General features: G+C 30.9%; 1 protein-coding gene across 3 annotated transcripts in view; it reads right to left on the bottom strand.

Moving 5' to 3' along the window:
* The window catches only part of LOC115880255 (CUGBP Elav-like family member 1), an 863,877-nt gene that overhangs the window by 280,220 nt on the left and 557,088 nt on the right, over positions 1-26,569 (bottom strand). For all 3 annotated transcript variants that reach the window (XM_030897433.1, XM_030897434.1, XM_030897436.1), the window contains one exon: positions 17,484-17,532. In XM_030897433.1, coding sequence (XP_030753293.1) covers positions 17,484-17,532 — 49 coding nt within the window. The remainder of the gene's footprint in view (positions 1-17,483; positions 17,533-26,569) is intronic.

The following is a 26,569-nucleotide window of genomic DNA, read 5'->3' as shown; positions in this document are numbered from 1 at the left end:
TTTGAAAATTCGGAATTTTTTTGAGTTGTGTGAAAATTGTTTTGATTTTTTTTTAGTTTTTAGTTAAAAAACATAATTTCTTGATAATATGGCAACATAGGTAGTAGATGAAATTTACATGAAAAGATCCAGTGGTTCTCAAACTTTAAGCAAAAAATCATTTTTTTTTGGAAATTTTCAAATTAAAATAACTCCGTTATTTTGGACTTATTTGAAAACGATAAAGAAAAAATATGTTTCTTTTATCGAGATCTACAACCCTTTAAAATAATTGCACTTATTTCTGGGACACCCTGTATTACAGCATAGGTAGATATTAAATTAATAGGAAAGAAAACCCAGAAAAAATTCAGTGGTTCTCAATATTTAAGCAAAAATAATTTTTTTAAATTTTTAGAGGAAAATAACTCAATTATATTAGACTTATCTGAATAACTGTAAAGAGAAAATAATATTTCTTTATCGAAATCTACCAGCACAGAAGATATTTGCACTTACTTCAGAGCTACCCTGTATATTTTTAATAAAAATTATTAATAGATAATTATAATAATGATTTAATACCACAAGCATCAGATACGCTACTGAAAGCACGTAAATCACATTGACGTATCTTAATTATTTTTGTTCAGATGTAAATAATAAAGAAAATGCAAGAAAAAATATATAATTAGTTAATTTTAAGTGCGAATTTCCTAAATAATTCGTCTGGTTAACTTATATTTTACAGTAATTTGGTAGTGAAAAGTTATTCCATTACTTCCCCCAATTTTTTACCTAGATCTACCGCATCCTGTACAACTAACTATCTAACAGCCAATTTCGGTAAATCGCAATAATGTCACAGTTAATTTAAGTTCTGAAACAATTTCCTTCTACATTTACTATCTCTAAACAAAACCCATTGAAAAGTAAATAACATAAAATAGGCCGAGTAAAGACAAACAAATCCAGAAAATTTCAAAACAAATTCAAATGTGTCAAATGAAACGTCAACTCTCAAGGATGGGGACATAATATGATATCGATTTCGTCTACCATGCATGAATGCATGGATAGCGTTGTACTCCTTAAATTTCCATTTTAATTTTTTTTTAATTTCCTTACAATCACATTTTACCGAATAAGAAATACCTTATAATTACACATATGAAGATCAACCCAATCTAATTATAAAAAAGCAAGCAAGTATTTAAATGCGTTTCAATTTATTAATTCCAATTGACCCTTAAAACTGACCAATACACTTCAATAATCCTTTAAAATCACCCCATCATCAGCCTTCATTTCCATTTCCATTAAAAATACGGTACATAATAGACGACCAGAAAAGTTTAGCCATTGTTTATTTTTGCCGGTCGTTGTTTTCCTACCTTTTTCTCCCTACATATATAGAGAGAGAAAAAGAAAAAAAAACAAGAAAAAAATAAATAAAGGACAACGGTTTTAGATAGGATTAAATTTTCAAATGCATGGACATCGGAGATAAAAATGTCATATATGTAAATTCCCGTATGTGCTTTGGAAATTTTGATGTTTAGACAGCCATTAAGTCCTTTGTGTTTTATTTGAGGATGTTACTGTATTTTTAGTATTGAAAATACTTCTGGCCGCGTTTATATGGGACCCATCTTTGAAAAAACGACATGCTAGAGGCGACATGGAGTTCAATAACCTGCCTAATCAACTTGTCAACACGTAAGTCGATAGCTGAATAGTGCAAGGCCGTCCGAGGGCCGAAATGAGGTCTTATTAGTGTGGGCCAACTATTTTATGGATATGGATGTTTAGTCTGGGAAAGCCGATATTATTATAAAAAAAGAATATGGGACAAGGCATGGGTTGTTAAGTACAGTTGGGCTTATTTTAATCTAACTCTTCCGTATGAGAAGCAGGTGGCAAATTATACGTGAAAGAGCGGAATAACATAAATAATAAATTTAAAATAATGCAATATTTTTTCTTGTCGCGTAGGATAATGCGCACAATCGATGCATTAAAGGGAAAAATTAATTAAATCATTAAGTTCCAAAACATATAATAACATTGACATTCGGGTCTCATCGAATCTGCTGATAGATTTTGATAAAATTTAGGCTATTAGGACCTATATTTTTTATATGATAATTATTTTTTTAATTAACAACTTAGGACAAAGAAAAAGCTTGCATTGTTTCCACCACCAACATAAAACAAATTAATTCAAGGCGGTGCCAAATATTTATTGGGATAAGTTTTTATCGTTTAAATATTGTTGTAAATAATAATTATCATTTAATTAGTGCTAACTTATTAAATTTCACAACACGGCGAAATTCCAACAAAATCGGCTAACGGATCTTTGAGATATTAATAAAAAGGTCTATTAGAACACACCTTGACACCCCTGTATCTTTAAAATTATACTTTTCCGAACACATGTTTATGTGAACTTTTTACCTTAAAAACACTCAAAGAATCAACTCCTGAAGTTTGGCCAGATACTTAATTAACATCCTGTATTTAAAAATGGCTAGCTAGTGATTTAGTAAGCTATGTTTATTTTAATAGGAAAAAAATTCATTTCATAAAAAATAAACAAACCTATAATACAAATACTATACACCAATTAATAAATTGTAATTGTATCTAAATGCACTTTATTAATTGAAAAATATGCTAAAAATAATAATTCCAATAGAAAACACAAATGACACATTAAAATCTGCATTATCTGAAATCAAACTAGCTAAACGGCTAATAAAATAATAGAGACAAGACGCCGACATCTATAACAAGATGAGCAGTTTTTAATAATTATTCCGAGTTATTATTACATACTTGTTTTACAATTATTGTAATACAGTAGCATTCCTTCAAATAAATTTTGATTTAAGTATTGTTAATATAGTCATATTAATGATTATAGCCCGTATGATTTCTAAAATAAATAATCAAGCGTGTTTTTATCAGAATTATTAAATGATTAAGTAGAAATAGTTAATATTTAGTAACTTCATAAGTGTTATATTTTAATATAATTATGGATTTAATAATTAAATAATTACCTTAAGTTTAAATTGTGGTAAACTTGTATGAGTTTCAATCATTTATAATTAAAATCATAGGGAAGGCAATATAGATTTTAGGCAGGAGAACTCAAGAGAACAACTGTGTAATTAGTAATTAAGACTTTCCAATTTTTTTACTTGCCATTTTCTTGTCGTTCACGTTGCACATTGACTCTTCGTTGTGTCACACACAATCTGAATTTCGGATATGATGCAGAACTGATAAATTGGACCAAATATATTAATTGCAGGTAATCAAAGACATATTTTTGTTAACTTTGCAAACATTTAAGGCATGCAATAATTTTAAAAAATTTTGACGTGAGATTACTTTATAAAGTAAACGTAAAAAAACAGGTGACTGCTGACCACCGCCGACTTTTATGTCTGGTATTTTCAATACGCCTATGATGGTTGCGCATGTTGCAAAATCTGTGAATTTTTTAATTAGTTTGCCTTCAAATTTAAAAGGAAAAAAATTCAAAAGATATTAGAAAAGTCCAAAGAAGAGTTAGTATTAAGTAAAGCTTTATGTCCCTTAGGGACTCACATCCTCTTGGTAAATACGGGTATGAAAAGCCGTATAATTGGATGCTCACGTTATTTCAACTTGTGTTGGATAATATGTCTTTTGTCTTACTTTTATCGATTTCCCTTTATACCGGGTGCTACCAATTCGAGATACGAGCATTGGTATCTTGGTAACCGTAATAGATACGAACATGGTTAAATTCGGGCAAAGTTGCGCTTTAGGATGTTCACCAAGACGCCATCAAAAAAGTTTTAAAAATTTCAAGGATTGTTGAGTTTTTTGGAAAAAACGGATTTTTTTGAAAATCAATTTTATTTTTTCCTGGCGTTACTTTTTAGGAAATTAAAAAACTAATTGCACATTCTCATTGCCACTTTATTAGGGTTATCTGGTAGTATTTTTAGATTTTTAAATTAGCTGATAATTTGTGAGATACAGAGGCCAATGTAATTTTTTTAAATACGGACCTGCATTTTTTATTTCAGATTTTGAAAGAACTTAATATTTTTTTTGTTTCGGACATTTGAACATAATTTATTTAAACTAATTTCAAGTCCGGCTCTGTTTTTTTTTTAAGATTTAATCTATTCATCGTTACAATATTGATAAGCTTTCAAACTGAACAATGATGTGGGGTAAAACATTGAATACGGAAAATGAAATGCAACAACTAAAGGGGCCTTACTTGGCGTCATTTATAACAGTAAATCAATACATTTCATCATTTACAATAAAGACATCAAATGCATTAGAAACTATAAGAAGAAGTTATGTTGAAAGAGCTATAAATAAGATTGAACAAAAAATAAATTTGTGCATTAGGGAGGAAGGTAACCCTTTCGAATATGTAGATCATTAGAAACTAGTTTGTAGAAGTTGATTTATTTATAATAACTACGATTAATATTATGAATATTATTAGATTGTACACTGAGATTTCAAATTCACAATAAAAAATGTTAAAAATAATACTTAAATTGTTGACTTGGATATTATTGATTTGAATCTTTCAATTCGCTCGATTTTCCTTATTCAATCTTAATTAGCTCTAATCAATATTGTTACTATGAATATAACCAGATTAAATCATTTAAAAAACCAGAGTCGTACTTGAAATTTTTTAAAATGATAAATAAATAGTTTTGTTGTTGTTAAGGTACCCAAAACAAAAAAAAGTATAGAGTGTGGCATATCATTGTACTCAGGAGACCGAATTCTTTCAAAATCTGAAATAAAAAATGCAGGTCCGTATTTAAAAAAGTTAAGTTGACCTCTGTATCTCACAAATTATCAGCTAATTTAAAAATCTTAAACTACTATCAGATAGCCCTAATAAAGTGGCTATGAGAATGTGTAATTATTTTTTTGATTTTCTAAAAAGTAACGACAGGGAAAAACAAAATTGATTTTCCAAAAAATCCATTTTTTCCAAAAAACTCAGCAATCCTTCAAATTTTTAAAACTTTTTTGATGGCATCTTGGTAAACATTTCAAGGCGCAACTTTGCCCCAATTTAACCATCTTCGTATCTATTACGGTTTCCGAGATACCAATGCTCGTACCTCGAATTTGTAGCACCCTGTATATGTTTTCTTCCGACCTCCATTTTTTGAGCCTCAATAAGTCGCAGTAACGTTTCCAGGAATCCCTTATTGCTCATTGGAAATTCATCAAATCAAGAGAAATAATAAATATAACTACTTATACTTATTTGTGTTGAGTGGATATCTCAAAGCATACTCCACCAAATTCAAATTTTATATGAGTACTAACAGTGTTTCCACAAGTAAATAGAATAGTCGTACCATTAATTGAAGAAATAAGAAGATGCGCAAAAATATGTCCCAGATGTAGCTGGCGTTACCGTCAGCATGTCCAAGATTTAGTTTAGTTCTGCACCGCTGCGCGCTGATAGTGGTTTACAGCGCAGCGAATAAAGAATGATGTACTGTAGTTCTGCTTTCAGTTGACAGAGTGGGTGATTGCCGGAGACAGTGGTGCCAGAACTACGGATGGTCCGTAGATCCACGGATTTTGGGTACGGTACGTTAATAATACGGACTCTTTAAAATTCGTATTATTGAAATCTAAGAGTTTCCATCGCATGACGGGCCCATAGTCCATTCTTTCAATCAACGATAGTACCATAAATTCGAAGAAAAACAGCATCAAATACGGCTGCCAATTGATGATAATTATGGCGGGTTAAGTCGTCATTTGCTTGGCCCATATTATTCCTTATTTTTTAATGGCGATTAAGAAGGTTGGAATTAACTTTTATATTGACTAAAAATTATTTTTAAATTGTGTAGTTTAGAATTCGGGAAATAGTTATTTATGATATAAGTGCTAAAAGTGGTATTTTATTTTGTGAGAAGAGAAGCTTTCCGCCCTTGGCGTCGTGTCCCATCAATTCAAACAAAATAAAATCACTTTTAGCACACATATCATACACTATTTTTACTACAAACAAGTTTATGCTCGCATATAATATCAAGGTATTATTACTTTTTACGTTAATGAATAATATGTCATTCTGAAATCAAATTAATTATGAAGTTAATTTTTGCTATGGCATTATTATCGCTTCAGTGTTAAAAGTAAATCACGTGACTTACTTTTAGCACCAGTGCTAAAAGTAAATTACTTTTACCATCAGTGACATAATGTCACATTTTAGGCACCGACAGCATGCGTTAAAAATTACCTTTTTACTGACGTTTGTAGAAAAAATATTTTTTTTTGGAAACATATCTAATGGAAACGTTCTATACTTTTTTATTCTTTCTAAAATAAATGTCAATTTTTGACAATTTTTAGTAAATGACGTTTAGAAATTGACCTCGCCAAAATTATCATCGATTGCCATTCTCCAACCGTTCTTGACACCTATTTTTTCGATCATACATACGGCACATTTTTTGTTATATGCTATGGAAAATATGCAGTCGGTCCGCGTACTATATTTTACCCACAACCAAAATTACGATAAAATATGTAATTACTTATTGATTTACTGATACGAGTAGTAATGTTAAACCTTTGTATTTGTTGACTGTTGCCATGACGACAGTCAATATCTGCCTTTTTTATTTAAGCTATTGACAAACAGATGAACTACAAATTGTGTATTTGTATTTCGGTAATTATATTTTTTTCTACTCTTTCAAAAAGAAAATAAATTCAATGTAAAAAAATACATCAAAACGAAAAAGATTTTTGGCAGACTTCAATATCAATCATACGAAAAAATACATTTAAATTGCTTTAATTATTTCTTTATGTAGGTATTTTACATTAGCCCCCCAAGCTTAAATTATACAGAAATAATATTTACGAAAATGAAAAACATCGTTAGTAAGATAACCTTGAAAAGGTATAACCGGAGGGAAAATATTTAATTTTTTATAAATTTTCATAATAAAGTAATTAGAATATTTTTAGATAGGAACTTTTAATATCAGAATAAGAGCATTCTGTTAATTGAAAAGAAAACCTTATGTGTGGATAAAAAATGATGTGATTTATTCTGATAAACCGTAATATAAATAATATATTACTTTGTAATATATTATTATAATAATTTTCTCGAAAATTAAAAAAAAATAAAAAATAATTTACTTCATTCACTGTCTAATAAAAACAGTATTTAAGGATAAAAATAATTACTAATACGTTATAAAAAGTGATACATAAAAATTGTTAGTTTTATTACCATTATTTTTATTATATAAAATCGATGTTATTACACAGTCTGAGCTTATTATCAAATCTAAGCTTATTACTACTTGGTTTCTTGACAATTTTACGAAGGTAATTTTAATATGTTTGTTTACTCACTTATTTACCTATCTATCTGCGCTAAAAGATGGCGCTAAACTCCCGAAATGAAAAAATAGTCTAAGGAATTTTATGTTTTATAAAATATCTAAAGAAATAAAACAATTTTTTTTTCAATACGAAATATAATCTTGAAATATTTATTTTATAAATTTAAATTATTAGTTAGTAAATAAGAATTCTTGTTAGTGGATGGCATTTTCCACAGCAAATTTTTATCAAAGCCACCCAATGATTTTTCTCTTGTATTTAGGAAATCAATAAACATTTCAAAATACTTTAAATACAAAAAATGTTCATTTTTAAATCTCCATCTAATAAAAAAATAATAATATTTTTGTGGAGATGTTTTTAAAAACATTTATTAAACAAGCGGGAGTACAATACGCGTTGATGGATTCTGAAGGAACCCTGTGCCTGCGTCGTGCAGCGGCTTAAATATGAACATAAGTGCTGATGAATATAAAGTATAAGATTTCTACAGGGTGTGTTAATTATACAATTATAACTAGACCATCTATATATATTAAATACCTAATATAGTTTTTTTATTAAAGGTTGAAAAATATGTTTTTTATTTATTTATTAATATCTTTGAAATTATTGAAATATATTTACTTATATCTTAGAATTATGTAAAGTGATATGAGAGGAAGCACAAAATGCAATAATATACAGGATGTTCCATTTAAATAAAATCATCTTGATCCACTCTCTTCTTAAAGCCACCCGAGCCACCCTATAGAAGCTAGATATATATACCCACGGTATATTTTTACTTTATTACTCATTAGCATATTTGGAAAAAGCATTTTTTTATGAATAATTTGATACCACACAGCTGGTATTGTGAGTAAAATTTTCGTTACGAACTGTAAGTTATAATTTGAAATATGCGAAAATGTCAAAAGTTGACATGTGATATGTCATTCTATTCAGAGTGTGATTTTCTATCGAATAAAGTAAAAAAATTCCGAAGGTGCGATTTAAAAATAAAAAATTGTAGCCATTTCCGGTGAAACTGGAAGTGACAGAAAACAATTGAATACATTCATCCTAATTTTTGTCATATACTAATATACTAAATCTCGTTTTTTTTCATCTGAAAGAATAAAAAAGTTATAGGGGGTGAGCCACTTTTGAGACGCACCTGGTATACTTTAGGTCTGCACTTAAGCCAAGAGGCTACAGGTGCTCGAGGCACTATTGCTGATCCCTGTATGAACTTAGCTTTATTGATAAGAGATCTCTATGACTTTAATCTAATAATAAACAAACCAATCATATATGATTTTTAAAAGATTATATTATCTATCTCTAAATTTAAATCATTGAAAGTCCGATCAATCATTAAACCCTCACCCATTATGCCCAATCCCCCACCTTTCAAACCTATGCCACGGTGTGATTAATGCGCACGCATAAATTTCCGTGGTTGTTCCGATAATGCACCCCTTTAACATAAATATTTTATTGGCTTATACCGACCCTCTCCATTTTCCCTACACCTTAATTCGCTCCACTCGCTAATCCAATATTCACTGGTAATGATTTTTGCGACAAAAATACAACTGATTATGATTTAAAATACATGGGGAACGCGAGTTGAAATTATAACCATATACTCAGGTCTACAGTCAGTTGAAGCTGTGAAACAATCAAACTTCTAACGCTAACGCTCGACGCTAAAGTTGAAGTTCTGGTGCAAATATCTTTAGATCATAAGTTATTATATTTATTATTTCTGGTTGCTCTTTTGGGAGCTAAGATATTCGCCCGTGCACAGATGAAAAATGTTAGTACACTCAACAAGGTCCTTATTCTCACAAACCAGAAACATCGGCACGAAGGAACAGTAAACGATTTTATTTAGATTACTTTTAAACTGAAATTATTTACAGCATAAATAGATTCCATTAAATGCATACACACGTTTTATATTTGCTTTGTCAGATCAAATAAATAAAGAAATGCTTTAGAACAGAATTACAAGAAAACCAAATAATATGATTTAGTTAACATTAGTTAAATAATGAGAAAACATTTACTTTACCTTTAATAACATTCTTTGTCACAAAACTTAAGAACCAAAATAATATGCGTCTCGAATAGTAGTCTAGAAGCTATTATCTAACAACTATCATCTCTGGTCGTCGCCTGATTTCCCTCTGTCTAGTTTGTGAATAATATTTTAAAAATCAATAATTTTATTTATGTATACAGAGTGTCTTAAAATGAATATTTTGAATTTAAAGAAATATGTCTATTTTTAAATAGGCGGATCATCTCAAACTTTTTTATTTTTTTCAGATAAAACAACGAGATTTGGTATGTTAGTATATGACATAAATTGGGATTGATTGACGTATTCATTCAATTGTTTTCGGTCACTTCTGGTTTCACCGGAAATTACTACAACTTTTGATTTTTAAATGGTACCATCGGTATTTTTTTACTTTATTCTAAAGAAAATGACATTCTGAATCGAATGACATATCATATGTCAATTTTTGACATAGTCACTCAAAAACAAATTCTATTATAAATTTCAATCTAGAGTGCCATGGCTGTGTTAAAAACACTAATTTTTAATCAAGGAGCCTTGGAAAATTAGATTTGATCATCTAATGTTTAATGTCTTATCTTGGTCGGTTAAAAGATGCCCAAATCGTATTTTTAATCATATCTCATTTTTTTCAAATGGAACGAGGGTGACTCATTAGCATATTTGGAAAAAGCATTTTTACGAATAATTGGATACCACACACTTGGTGAGTCAAATTGTCGTTATGAATCGCATGTTACAATTTCAAATAAACCATATGCCAAAATTTCAGAAGTTGACATATGATATGTCATTTGATTCAAAATGTCATTTTCTATCGAATAAATTAAAAAATACCGAGGGTGCCATTCAAAAATCAAAAGTTGTAGCCATTTCCAGTGAAACCGGAAGTGACCGAAAACAATTGAATACGTCAATCAATCCCAATTTATGTCATATACTAACGTACCAAATCTCGTTTTTTTATCTGATAAAATAAAAAAGTTATAGGGGTGAGCTACTTTTGAGACGCACCCGGTATAATATACATTTGTAATTAAATCATAAATACATTTTGAAGGGTGTACAGTACCCTATATATTATAATTTTTTCTCATAGATTTTACAAATCTCTTCAACTTTTCCTAAGTATGTCATATACCGATTGTTAATATCTTGCGATTTATTCCAATTTTTTTCTATATTTACCTATGTATATATTCTTAATACAATTACGCTATAATATCATAATTACCATGACAAAAAGTAATATTTATCAAAAACTTGACATGTCTGTTAAGCAGGTTAAGAGCAAAACACGAATTTTAGTTTTGTTGTTAGTTTAATTTGTTGTAAAGTATAGATGGTAGAGATAATAATTAAATATTTTCGTGAAAATAAATTAGTCAATGTAACTGATATAAACGAACAAGCCAGGAAAAATTATTTTCACGGTGTAATGGGACGGTTTCGCGGCAGTAGTAATATTGGCTATTAGCTTGGCTACGAAATGAATTCTAAACCAGAATTGCTACGAAAAAAAAACTTTACGTCGAAAAAAAAATCTATATCAGTAGTCGTCAACAACTACGTAATCTAATATTACCCTAATCTATGGCTATTCGCTATGTTTTAGAATAAATTAATTTTAAAAAAAGAGTAAAAATTGTAAAATTCAGAATAAGTCGCAAACTATTAAAAATAGGTATATGACACACCTTATAAAAGTTGAAGAATTTTTTAAAATCTATCAGAAAAAATGATAATATATAGGGTGTACTATTTAAAAAATGCGAAATTTTAAGTAGTTGAAATTCATAAATATATTTTTAACATAATGTAGCAATTACCTAAAATATTTTTACAAATATCTTGTTCATATCTTTTTCTATATTTCTATCAAATTCTCCAATCAAATTTTAGTTGTCCAACTTTAGAAACAATGGCATTACTGAATATTTTTTATCACACTGAAATTTAACATTTGTTGAAACAAATTGAAATATTACAAAAACTATTTGTTAATTTTAGGTACTTAACATATATAAAAAAATATACATAATTTGCCACACTTTTTGAAGCACCCTGTATAATAATTTTCTTTTCTATAATAATTTTAAAATGTTTATCTTAACCTTCCCTATAACTTTTATATTTAACTTTTTTTTGTAAACCTCGAAACAAATGGACTTTACTCTATCGTTGACTGTACAGGGTGAATCTTAAATTAGTGCAAATATTTTTAGGGGTAGAATATTTCACCAGAGAAACACGATTAGGTTTTTTTGCAAAAAAAATGAAAATTTGAAATTTTTGAAAAAAATATTGTATTTTGTTTTAGTTTTTAGTTAAAAACATAATTTCTTGATAATATGACAACATAGGTACTAGATTAACTTTACAAGGAAGATAACCCAGAAAAGATCCAAAATTTAAGCAAAAAATATTTTTTTTGAAATTTTAAAAGTAAAATAACTCGGTTATTTTGGACTTATTTGCAAACCGCCAAAGAGAAAATATGTTTCTTTTAACGAGATCTGCCAGCCCTGAGAATATTTGCACTTTTTTAAGACTCATCCTTTATGACGTTCGTTCATTTTATATATATATATATTTTTTTTCGAAGTGGTTCAAGCTTATTAGGTCGAACTGAAAAAATTGAAGGGGTGGTTGCAATAACCAAGCAGCTCCATTTTAAGAAATTTTGCCTGCTGTAAACAACTTCCAGTAGCTACCCTGGTTTTTGATGCAAACCGAAAGCAAGTTAGCTCCAAATAACGTTGTCATTTATGTACTGGTAAATGGAGTTATCTGATTGTTGCAGGGAAAAATTGGATTATTTTTTAAAGAGCAATTCAGTAAAAATCTAATTTTCGTAAAACAGTGGATCTGCCTGGTTATTGCACCAACCCCTTCTTTTTTTTATAAAAATTGTAGGCTGTACCGCCACTGTATTCCGCTGGCTGCGGTTCCCGCCTATTTAGTTCGCATTCATTTGGTTTATTTCGAAAATTAATATTTAACAAACGGCAGTAGCAGCTACGGCTGTTGGCAAGCAGTTTTGTTTGCGTTCCCGTCTATGGCATTACGTCTGGATTTGGGTTTGCCGTGGAAAATTTAATTTATTTAATAATAAACGGTTGTTGTTGGCTTTGCGCCGTTGTTATGGCGGAAATGTTTGCGAAACGTTCTCGCTGAGAAGAAAATTAATTGTTAACGGCGAATAATTAAGGCGGAGGGAGAGGGAGTAGAGGAAGGAAAAACAAGAAAAAGAATATTTCGATGCTGTTTTTGATCGAATATGTACGCGTTTTGAAAATAACATATTAAATCTATAATTAAGCCAGGGTAAGCAATTTAAGAATAGTGTTTTAATGAAAATTATAAACAACAGCGGGAAAACTTGTGGGAAATTCTGAACTTGCAAAAAAATTGGACGCTTTTAAAGGGAAACACCTTTTTCTATAGGAGATAGACGAAAACTAATATCAATGTCTGTAGCTCAATTTTTATCAAAACTATGATGGTGAAAACCGTACACCGATATCTGTTACCGTTTCGTAGCTACGGGGTGTTTCTCAAAAATGTGCATTTTTAACAAATCGCTGTAACTTTTTTGCTATAGAAAATTGTGTATTTTTATAACCCTTGTTATATCCCTTGTAGAAACGTAATTTCATTTGGACTTTGGACGTGCTGTATGGGGCTGCTTCCATATAACACGGTGGGGATTATTGTTGCTCGGTACACTGGGTACAAGTTTCGTTTTTGTGCTCAAGTGATGATTGTAGAAAACCCTGTCTTTTAATTTCCTCTCTAAAAGTGCTCTCGAGCAGTGTCGGACTGGATCAGATTGCTCAGGTGGAATTTTTTGGCGTTTTTTGCATAATTCTAAGATATTAGTAAATATTTTTGATTGTTTTCGAGATATTAATAAATAAATAAAAAATATATTTTTTCAGCCTTTAAAAAAATATTAAAAATACAAGAAATGTCCTGAAATGAAAACTATACTTACATACTTTAGGTTTGCACTTATATACATAATTTCTAAGTTATTTATCATAGGAGATACAGATGCCTGACGCACTATCGCCGGACCCTGTATGCCAATCGATGCCAATAACAAATGTTTGCCAAGTACTCGAGTTGTCTGAGTGCGCAATAAAATTATTGTCTCAACCAGCAAAACCGGTGCATAAAACTATGATCGCTATCGTAGATGAATCAGTCGGCGTGTTATTACTTTATTACCAATCTAAACAGTTTTAAGAGCTTGAGTAATAAATTATAATGCACGTTAGATTTTCCGAAAATATCAAGCTTTCCATTTTTATTTTATTTTTAGAATTTTCACAAATTGCACTTACCAAACCAAACCAAAACATTTCCAAAGCACATTTCCACGTAGAATTTAATGGTTTAAGTATAATTTTTTTAAAAAGAATAATTTAAGAATTATTAACAGGAAATTTGATTTTTTATATGGGACACCCTGTATATTTTTAATTAATTGAGAAGAATTTAAAACTACCTTTCCAAAAATATAGCATACTTGATATTCTGCTCGATTCCTTTTATAGAGATATAGAGTTTTAAAAAATTCGCCCACTTTGAATAAGTACGCTTTGAACGGTGCCGGCTGTAATGCAAAAAAAGTCTGGCTGTGAGTAGCAATTAAAACAAAAATAATATTTGCAATGAAAGATGCAAAATTCTATAACAATTTAGCCTCGTCTTGCTGGAAAATATGTTTTTGAGTCCCATCAGGGGCAGATCATCAATAAGGGGTCCAGCCTACGAGTTAAAAAGTGGCGAACATTTAAAAATTCTCTATTTCGAAGGTAACTGTAACAAAATATCAAGTATACTTTTTGAAAGGTAATTTTAAGTTCTTTTCATCTAATTAAAAATATACAAGGTGTCCCAAATAAACAATCAATTTTTCTGTTGATAATTATGAAATGTTTTCATAAAAATATAAAATTTTCCATAGCAAAAAAGTTACAGCGATTTGTTAAAAATGCACATTTTCGAAAAACGCCCCGTAACTCATAAACCGTAAAAGATATCGTTGTGCGGTTCATCATCATGTTTTTGATATAAATTGAGCTCCAGACACCGATATTAGTTTTCGTCTATCTCCTATAGAAAAGGGATTTCCCTTTAAAAGCGTCGAATTTGACCCACCCTGTACATAAATATACTAATAAACTATAAACTTCACACGCATCAAGTGCAAGCCATCAAATGCCTAAATAATCCTAAACATGCCTCAGAATTCGGACATATATATTCTTACGACGGTAATTGACTATGAAACGAACTATGCGAATAGGAACTTGGAACATCTTTGTCAAAAAAACTTTGGAAGTTACATCAGGGGTAGCTAGGTTCAACTATGAAGAGAATATCCAGAAAAAACGGGATGAACTAGCCTGGACAACTGACAACATAAAGACATTATTGAAAGAAAAACCAAAATTCTATCAAAAATTGCTCGCAGACCGATCAGAGACTAACTGGTGTCATTACAAACAAAATAATAGAGACGCCATTAAGGCAGGAAAAACAAATATATGGGAAAGAAGGTGTCAGGAATTGGAATATCTACTAGGAGGTGCACGGAGTACTAAGGTCTGGAGAACAACCCGGCAAATGAAAACCAGTCAAACATAAAAGCTTTTAAATAAAGCGGATATAGAAAAAACTACTATTCATAATTGCTAACAGAAAACCGACCAGAATTTCAAGCTGCAGAAGTGAGGGGCAACGAGAGAAAGAGTACATCTAAGTCTCAAAGAACAAGAAAAATGGACGGTTACCAGGTTCTGGTAACATTGCAGCGGAATTGTTAAAGTGTGCGATCCAAAGACTGAGCCGGTGCGCGTCTGGCAGGGCCGTTCAACCAATTCTGTATGCAATAACCTACCCGAGAATGGAGAGTCGCTCACATAAAACAATAGATGCTTTTTCATAAACTTTTAATTTTCGAAGATTATCATTTTAGATTTTTACCCTATTTCCGATTTCCATCTAATATGACTCTACTAAACAATAATTATTATTCATTGAATCATTCTCAAATGCAATCAAATCAAAATGATTAAATATGCATACATTTTTGGGTGAATTGGTTCAATATTTTTTAAATTATCTCTGTTCTATATAAAAAGTCGACCTTTGTATATTACTACGACCATTTTTTATGCGAAAATAAAATACGAAAATAAAGTACGACCTATTAAATCTTAAGGTGCGTATTCATTATCCGCACGAACGAACGAACGAACGAATGTTCGCTAGTGGTATGGACGGGGACCGCACGATAGAACCGCACGAGAAGACCGCACGCATTTCTTCATTCGCGCGCCAGTTCAAATCGTCAAGATATTGTTATAAACCTGATTTTTTTTGTTTATATACCGTCATTGAATTATCGCTAAGCAAGTTACTATGGAGCAGTGCATAAGGAGTCGGGCTAGGAAGCGAGAGACCGGAGTTCGAATCTCGGCCGGAACATCACTTTTTTTTTTTAAAAATACTGTTGTATTCTATAGTTTATTTTTGTAGTATAAGAAAAAGAACTATTTATTCTGTTATTTTTTAATCTCCGTTATTAATATAAATTGATTGTTAATACAATACCTCATTTAATATAAAATAATATTCTACTTTTTGAAATGTATCGGGCCCTAATTGTACCTAAAAGTAATATATTTTTAGTGATATACCATATTGTAACCTATTTAATATTTTAGTCACTTAAAAAGTTAATTTGCATTGAATAATTGCCTACCATTAAAGGAAATTTGAGCTATATAATCCTTGATGGGCATATTCTGGGTATGCAAATACTTCCTTTAAATTTTGGGTGTCGTTCAACCGATTTATTCTCAAAACCAGAAACTTCTACATATAAAAAGAAGCAGAGGTCACTAATTATAATAAACTTCACCCTTGGTATTACTTCCACTAATTATAATAAACTTCACCCTTAGAATTACTTCTATCACAATTACAATACGTTCATCTGCATTGGCATTTTCTACTTTTCGATGGGAAACAATAAACTTCCCAATATTTTTTAAATGATGTAACAATTCCTCTTGTGGTTACTTTTCCATAGATATCCTCAACTCTGTCCTCATGTGAATTCAGAGGCAATGAAAATGAAAATTATTTACCATAAACATCGCAAACTAAAAACCTAATAAACAATTTTATACCGAATATAGAAATAAATTCAGTATTCTTACCTATCGTCCAAATCCATGTTAATAGATAATTATTATTTTTAAATATATTTTTGGAACTGCTGGTTTTAGTAATTATTAAATTAAACGAACTAAAAAGTCTTAAAATAAACAATTCTTAACCATAACCCCAAAAATTGCAGATCTCCTGTCAACTTTCTTTATTTTTTATTTATTCATTATTTTCCTAGTGACGTCACAGGTGGTATGCGCGAACTGAACGAAATTGGAGCCGCTATCGATCATACCTTGTATTCTTTGTACCATGACGTCTAAACGCCTTTGATGTACCGACTCGAAGCGGATGGTCGAGCGCACGAACGAACGAACGGCCGCATGCGTTCGGTCCCCGTCTAAATATACCGCACTTTCATTCGTTCGTTCGTTCGTTCGTTCGGATAATGAATACGCACCTTAAATCTGAAAGCGCACGCAGGCGAACGCCTTTGATGTACCGACTCGAAGCGGATGGTCGAGCGCACGACCGAACGAACGGCCGCATGCGTTCGGTCCCCGTCTAAATATACCGCACTTTCATTCGTTCGTTCGTTCGTTCGTTCGTTCGGATAATGAATACGCACCTTTACATACCCACATATCGAAAAAAGTTACAATTACGACGTCATGCAGACATCCAGACAGACTTCAATCTCGCCGTCACTCATCTCCATACACTCCGAATTAATTCACCGACATGGTCGGGTCTGGAGGGGTGCAAAAACGTCCACCCCAGCCCAAAATGCAGTTAGCGAATCACTTACCGTTCCTGTTCTCGCTGTCGGCCGGCTTCATCTGGATGGGATGGTGCATCTGGAACAGACAGAATTAATAGATTAGTGAGAAACGCACGGTCGAGAGGGGCAGCCATATGCGATGGACCTCTCTCAAGCCGCTATTGTAAACGGTGGATGTAGAGACGAACTATTGTGCATTTTAATAGCGTTAGAATGAGATTCAGCTCATGCCATATTTAATACTTTAGTCATATCTAATAAAATCTATACTATACAGGGTGCGTCTCAAAAGTGGCTCACCCCTATAACTTTCATATTTTTTCAGATAAAAAACTGATTTGGTATGTTAGTATATGACAGAAACTAGTATTGATTGACGTATTCAATTGTCTTCGGTCACTTCCTGTTTTACCGGAAATTACTCCAAATTTTGATTTTTAAATAGGACCTTTATTTGATAGAAAATGACACACTGAATAGAATGACATATCATATGTCAACTTTTGACATTTTCGAATACGGTTTAATTGAAATTGCAAGATGCGATTTATAACGACAATTTGACTCGAAATACCAAGTGTGTGGTACCAAATTATTCGTAAAAAAATGCTTTTTCCAAATATGCTAATGAGCCACCATCGTTCCATTTGAAAAAATTGATATATGATTAAAAATACGATTTGGATATTTTTTATATAACTGGCCAGGAAAAGACTACCAAATTTGTTTTTTCAAGGCTCCTTGATTAAAAATTAGTGTTTTTAACACAGCCTTGGCACTCGAGATTGAAATTTAAAATTCAATTTTATTTTAAGCTAAAATGTCAAAAGTTGACATATTATAGGTCATTCTATTCAGGGTATCATTTTCTATCGAATAAAGTAAAAAAATACCGAGGGTGCCATTTAAAAATGAAAAGTTGTAGTCATTTCGGGTGAAAAAGGAAGTGATCGAAAATAATTAAATACGCCAATCAATCTTAATTTATGGCATATACTAACATACAAAATCTCGTATTTTTATCTGAAAAAATAAAAAAGTTATAGGGGTGAGCCACTATTGAGACGCACCTGGTATGTAAAACTTTTAAACAAATGTAACTTTAAATATAATCCGCATAGGCATTTCTATTACTTTAGCCCTTAAACAGCCATGCTATTAATATCAACGTTAATAACCCCCCTGTTGGGTATTAACGTTGATATTAATTCTCCAAGGGCCCCAGAAGAAAAAAAGTTTTTTTTTCTCCAACGTCAAAAGTATTAATTTTTGCGACGTGATTGACAACATAAAAAGTCATTTTAACAACGAGGCATAAAAGTAAAGCATTGCTTTGAATATTGTAGACAATGATTCAGTATCAAAGTTATTAAATTAAACGATAGTGTAAAAAACGGGGCTTTTTATGAAATCATGATCAACTATGGGGTTTCCATTTAAAATAACATATCGTCAGTGAAACGTAATAACCTGCTAATTATGAGACGTGATAACTGCTAACCATTTTTGATTTTTACGTAAAATCTTTAACAAAATATTAAATTTTATTGTTCCCCAACTAACATTATTGTTATCTCTATATCATATTAATGCTATGTATATTTTTTTTTGTATCGTTTCTTTTCTCTCATCGAAAATTATGAATAATGGAGTTAGCAGTTTATCACATTTTACCGACGATATATTTGTGTCATATGTCAAAAATGACAGTCTTTAGAAAAAATCGGAGAACACAAACTCATTAGGGATGTGATTATCTACAACTTTTATCTGAAAACTTTTTGTCTAAAATAGATTATAATGGAATTAGGAACGATTTTTAAAATAGCCAAAATTTGTTTTTTTCAAAAATCTGAAAGGCGTATATTGCAATGCTCCACAAAACTGCAATTCTTTCTCCATTTAATCGACTCTCTATCTCCAGTAGTTTCCGAGATACCCATAGAGAACATCGTTAAGGGCAACGGCCCAGCTGCGTCGAAACACCGGTTCCCATTAGAACACCGAAGTTAAGCGACGTAAGACGATACTAGTGGATGCACGGGTGACCGGTTCGGAACTCTGTATTGTGCTGTTGTCCAATTAAGGCAAAAGTGTAAAATCTATTGACACACATTGCTCATTCACGCCGGTTCGAGGCCGGATGAGATCGGATATCTCGTGAGTAAGAGTTGATGTAGACACTTGCCAAGTCGGTAGGCCATTGACCATGATATGGCCGAGGACCGCGGTTCGGATTTTTCGTAAACAAAGTAGACCCCGTCCAGATTAGCCCTGGCAGCAAAAATGAGACGTTAACTGAAATCTTTACTTTAGAAAACTCACCTTGTATTTATAACGTGTGTGTTTCGTAATTTCAGTCTAAAAGGAACAATAAATTTTGATAGTAGCATTCTTTTGACCAATTCTTCAAAGACCCAGAGCATTCGACATGTTTTCAGAAACCAGAGACATTTTTAAACTGGTTCAAAAGCTAACTGATAAGAAAAAAAAAAGACATACATGTACATTTTCGTGCGGGCATAGGATACGTACGAACACGACACGAACAAAGAAGTTTTTAAATTAAAATTCAACTCGGCCCATTATCTAGGCGCTGCGTACGGGGGCGCTTAGAGAAAGTTTCAAACAGTTCATTATAGTCCCCACGTTCAAAACGATGTACAGCGGCCTTTGTTTTCCCACATCCTCCATTGTAAGGATGGGGACAGAGATATTGTTATTCTTTTTAATCTGTATAAGACAATGTCACATGTGTATTTTAGTATATGTTGAAAAGGAAGAATGTAAAAAAGTGTTTTGATTAAATGCATGCTGTAGATTACATTTACACGTCTTAAAATATTATGTTAGAAGAGAAGTTAGTATAATGGAAGTTGAATATATATTGATATACATTAAAATAATAGAAAATATACTAACAGTTTTCATTATTTTTTTTATTAAGATACCTTTCCATTTTTTTGTATTATTTTTATAGTTTTTATTTCGAATGTTATCTTGTTTATTCATAAATGGTATATCGTGGAAAACTAAATTATGTTTCATTCTAATACAAACATTCCGAAAATGTTAATTGGTATTATTAATATTAATTTTTGTAATTATGTATGTGTTTTTATACATATATTTAAAATTTTTTACAGCTATTTTGAATTTCCAATTAATTAATTATCTATACTAATATATAAAATCTTTAAGTGACTGACATACTGATTAATCACGATCCTACTCAAACCACTCAACGTAAGAAGCTCAATTTTGGCATACAGGTTGATTCTAGGGTGTAGAGGTTCGATAAGAAGGGATTTTTCGAAATTCCAGTTCCAAGAGGGTGAAACCACCCCTCAAATATTACAATATTTTTTATTTAAGAAACGGTCAAGTTTCCGAAAAACGCTTAAACACGTATATTTTATTTTGTTTTTTTACATATTTTAAGATTTCTTAAAAATGTATACAGGATGTTTCGAAAAATCTGGTCATTGATTAATCATGATCCTGCTTAAAGCGCTTGACGTAAAATGGTGATTGTTGGAAAACAAATTGACTTTAGGGTGTAGAGGTTCGATAAGAAGGGATTTTTCGAAACTCGAATTCTAAGGGGGTGAAACTATCCCTCAAATTATAATAAATATAAATCAAAAATATATAAAAATATTTTTTATTTAAAAACCGGTGAGTTTTTCGGAAGAACTCTTAAACACGTATATTTTATTTTGTTGTTTTACATATTTTAAGATTTTTTATAAATTTATACAGGCTCTTTCATAAAATATGACCATTGAGTAATCACGATTCTGTTTAAACTGCTTGATGGTTAAAGCTGACTTTTGGCAAACGGATTGACTGTGGGGTGTTGAGATTCGATAAGGAGGGGTTTCTCGAATCTCAAATTCCAAGAGGGTGAAAACGCCCCTCAAATATTACAATATTTGTTATTTAAAAAACGGTTAGTCTTTCGGGAAAACGCTTGGACAAGCATAATTTATTTGGTTTTTTACATATTTTGAAATTTTTTAAAAAATCATACAGGGTGTTCCAAAAAGTTGGGTAATTTCTAAACCACGATTCTGCTTAAACTGCTTGACGTAAAAGGCTTATTTTTGGCAAACGGATTTTTCGAAAGTCAAATTCCAACGAGATGAAACTACCCCTCAAATATTACCAAGTTATATAATAATATCGCCGTATTATTTTTTCTCATGCTGACATAAATGTGAGAAAATTTTATCCAGTTTGTATGTTAATGGAAATTCTTGCTTTGCTTTATCATCACCATTACAAATGATTAATTCGACGCGAACGAAGACGCTGGTACAGGCTATTTTTATAATAAGAAGCTTTAAAGATATCTGAATTTATATGGAATAAAATTACTTTTGTTATGCTGCTTTGGAAAGAGAATGCATTGGAAACAAAAAAATGATAATTTTAGAATTTGTTTGCATTAATTTTCATTATTTTGTTATAATATTATAAATAATAACATATTGATGAAAATATGTGTAACAGTTTCCGTATAGTTATTTTTAATTTTAGGTTATTTATTATAAACGGGGCTTCATATACTGCTGAATTATGCCCTATTTTTATAATGTCCTACTTAAAATTTTTAAGAAATCGTCTATTTTGTCTTTTAAAACCATGTTAAAAACAATTGCTACAATACTGATGTAATTAAAGCTTTGAACGTTATTATATAGCTATTTTTTGCTTAGTATTTTCTTTTGCTATTCTTTATTCTATATTGTGTTAACTGATTTTTCTATTTTACTATTACACAGGGTAATAAGTTCTAATAGCCACTTTATCAGGGCTATCTCATAGTATTTTTAGATTTTCAAATTAGTTGATAATTCGTGAGATACACAAGCCAACTTCATTTTTTTTAAATACGGACCTGCATTTTTTATATCAGGTTTTAAAAGAATTCAGATAGCCCTGATAAAGGGGCTATGAGATTGTGTAATTAGTTGTTTGATTTTATAAAAAATAACGACAGGAAAAAATAAAATTGCTTTTTAAAAAAAATCCATTTTTTTAAATAACTCAGCAATCCTTGTGAAAATATAGCAAAAAAAATACTGGGAAAAATGTCTTTATGTGTCACTTTTTGTATTGTTTTTATAGCCCACTGACTTAATGTTCCATAAATTATTCTCTTCTTACAATTCAATTAGTGTAAATATTTGTTCATCTGAAAACGCAATTCGTTTTATATTTTTCGCCATTTTACTTTCGTCTAGTATGCGACCGCGATAACAAAACTAGAAGATCTTCTACACATATACTACTATAACAGACAACTGCGATCGCAAATCGTATGAATCACAATTGGCAGTATAACCACGCTTACCTAACAGTCGCTGCAATGGCAGTTTACTATATTGGGTATATACCAGGTATATACCATAAGGTCTAGGGTATATACACGTGGAGGAACACATTAAGTTTTATTTACCTACCTGGTTAACATAACGCTAAATTCCATGGCAGTTAATTGAATAAATTTTATAACTTTATTACATAATTAACTCTATGTTAGAAAATAAACACCAGTTGTTGTGATCGTTGAAGGATAATATATTGTTTTATCCTTGGTTTTATCCAACCAGAATAAAAAAAACTAAATTGATTTTTTTATTTCCAAAAAAACTTCCGATCTATTCTTCAATCTGACAGACAAACGTCCTTGTCTAAAAAAACAATTCACTTGGGATTTGGTTTAGATACTCCATTATTCCCTTTTCTGTCCCACTGTTGGCGTTGTTTGATTCCTCCACGACCCCAGGACGCGTCCAGGATTAAAATACACGTCGCCGTAAAAGTGAGACGCATAAATAACCTCGCTAAACTACCTCGCCCGGCGAAATTGCTTTCATCGCTCTTTCATGCCGCCAGGAGGCGCGGCCATCGAATCGAACCTGTCAATAATTCGAGTGATTTAAAGAGAGAACTATTCGAGACAGGATCAGACTGAAATTTCGAAGTAGAATAGATCTCTCTCTTTTTTATTAACCTTTTATTTAAACTATTTTTGAACCATTTGCTAAAACAAAAAGCTTAAAGTATATGTAGTTGAACTAGTTTTTAAGTTACAGTCTGTGCAATGTAAATTGTAAGGAACCGTTTAATAAGATATAAGGGAAATTAGCCAAGAAAGATAAAAATTGACGTTAACTCTAATTATACTATACTATTTGAAAAAAAAAATATTCTATAGTCTATATAGCTGAAAAGCTTAAAAAATGCCGCTTTTTATGAAGTCATATTATACCAAAAATAACAGGCTTTAGAAAAAACAGAGAACACAATCTCGTTTAGGATGTGATTATCTACAACTTTTATCTGAAAACTTTTTGTCTAAAATAGATTATAATGGAATTATGGAGCATATTTAAAATAGCCGAATTTTTTTTCAAAATATCTAGTAAGCCATAAACTTGTTCAAAATTCCGAACGGCGCATGTGTTTGCCCTCACAAAACTACAATTATTTCCCCATTTGAACGTCCCTCTAGCTCAGTAGTTTCCGAGATACCCATAGAGAACATCGTAGAAAACTCACCCGCATAATTGTATATATTTTATTAATAAGTATCAGTAAGTTAATTATAAATTTTATCAACCTAGCTTTAATTATTATATAAACATAAAATATTCTTGACTATGTCCAAAACCAGTTTATTTTACTTAAGTTGTCAATTCTTTCGATGTAACTATGTAAAACATAAGAGAATATTTTTCTAAATTTTTATTTTTATTTAAGGCCATTTACATTTAAATTTGCCACACAAACATTCTCGTATATAAAAATCACATTAAAAATGTTTCCATTAAAACGTAATTCTCATTTTAATTAAAAGGAAAAGATAAAATGTCCAGTCATCTCCATTATGTAAATAGGCCTACGTATATCTGTTTTTTCTTCCTGACAAAATCAACTTTTTTTAATTTTTAACTCCTCTTTAGCTAAGCCTCCCCGAAAACCTGGCAAACCCTTCTTAATTAGATGAAACTTTTAATGCTCTTATTCTGTCCCCTGCTTAAAACATAACATTGTTTATATTTCATCCCATTTTATTTAATTTCTTCAACAAAAAAAGCAGAACCGAAAAGGAAATTATTTTCATGCCGCGCCGATTAGAAACTGATAAAACAGTTGAACAAAACATTATTTTGTAACACATTTTCATCTCATTTGAAAGAAATGGAAATGAGAAAAGTTTGTGGTATTTTATAGAAATAGAATTTAAAAAATCTATTAAACTTTACTAATACTAATTACGATTATAATGATGCACTGTATAATCTTGAAACCCTGTATTTTAGAAACCCTGTATCAAAATTATGTAGAACAGAACAGATTATAAAAAATGACTCTCTGTTAAAATATTACCAATCTGTTCCTTAAAGCCCGGTTGGCACTGTACAGGGTGGGTCAAATTCGACGCTTTTATATGGAAACACCCTTTTCTATAGGAGATAGACGAAAACTAATATCGGTGTCTGGAGCTAAATTTTCATCAAAAACATGATGGTGAAAACCGCACATCAATATCTGTTACCGTTTCGGAGTTACGGGGTGTTTTTCAAAAATGTACATTTTTAACAAATCACTGTAACTTTTTTGCTATGAAAAATTTTGTATTTCTATGAAAACATTTCCAAAGCACCTTTTTACGTAGAATTTAATGGTATAAATATAATTTTTTTAAAATTAATAATTTAAGAGTTATCAACAGAAAAATTGATTTTTTATTTGGGACACCCTCTATATTTTTAATTAACTGAAAAGAATTTAAAATTACCATTCCAAAAATATAGCACACTTGATATTTTGTTATAATCCCCTTCGAAATATAGAATTTTTAAGTTCGCCACTTTGAACTAGTAGGCTTTGGACCCCTTATTGATGATATGCCCTTAATGGAACTCGAAAACATATTTTTCCAGCAAGACGACGCACCTCCTCTGAACGCTGAAGTTACCAGCAAATTTTTGCATCGAATTTCAAGAATAATTAAATAGCTAACCAAGATTCCAGCCGTTGGCCGTCGAGGCCGCCTGACTTAGTGCCCATGGATCTAATCCTATGGATATATTTGCGGAAAAATAAAGGTTCCTTATTTTTCCGTATAATCTAGACAAGAATTAGAAATACTTAGCAGTTATGAGAGGGTATCTTTCACCCCCACTGCGTTAATGAATTCCGCGAGAAATGTTCAAAAACTGCCCCGTCTGTCCATAACAGAAGACGGTCAATATGTCGAACACCTGTAGCAAAATCTTATGTCTTGGTTTGCTATTTATTTTTATTGTTATTAGATTTATATATATAATAGTTTAAATGTGTTGATGTTGGTTAAATATATTTTAAATAGTTATAAAATTCTGCATCTCTCATAGCAAATATTATTTTCGTTTTAATTGATGCTCACAGCTAGATTTTTTTGCATTACAGCCGGTGCCGTTCAAAGCCTACTCATTTAAAGCGGGCGAATTTTTATATACTCTATATCTCGAAGAGGAATCAAGTGTGTTATATTTTTGGAAAGGTAATTTTAAACTATTTTCAATAAATTAAAAATATACAGGGTGTCCCATATAAAAAATCAAATTTTCTGTTGATAATTCTTAAATTATTAATTTCAAATAAATTATACTTAAACCATTAAATTCTACGTAAAAAGGTGCTTTGGAAATGTTTTTATAAAAATACAAAATTTTGCATAGCAAAAAAGTTACAGCGATTTGTTAAAAGTGCATATTTTTGAAGAACACCCCGTAACTCCGAAACGGTAACAGATATTGATGTGCGGTTTTCACCATCATGCTTTTGATGAAAATTGAGCTCCAGACACCGATATTAGTTTTCGTCTATCTCCTATAGAAAAGGGTGTTTCCATTTAAAAGCGTCGGATTTGACCCACCCTGTACAGGGTAGTCCAAATTGGTGTGTTTCTATGAGTGTTTTTTTATTTCTGAGAAAAAAGCAAGCATAGAAAAAAACTGACTACGTCACTACGTCACTACGTACTTTTACAGATTTTATTATTCATTCAGATAAATAAAAATGTTATTTTCAAATGGCCGAAAATTAAAAAAAAG

The sequence above is a fragment of the Sitophilus oryzae genome, unplaced genomic scaffold (genome assembly GCF_002938485.1).
Source record: "Sitophilus oryzae breed Bouriz unplaced genomic scaffold, Soryzae_2.0 scaffold_1620_pilon_pilon, whole genome shotgun sequence".
NCBI classification, from domain to species: domain Eukaryota; kingdom Metazoa; phylum Arthropoda; class Insecta; order Coleoptera; family Curculionidae; genus Sitophilus; species Sitophilus oryzae.
Note: the sequence above shows the minus strand (reverse complement) of the source record. Positions and strands in the feature narration are given on the sequence as shown.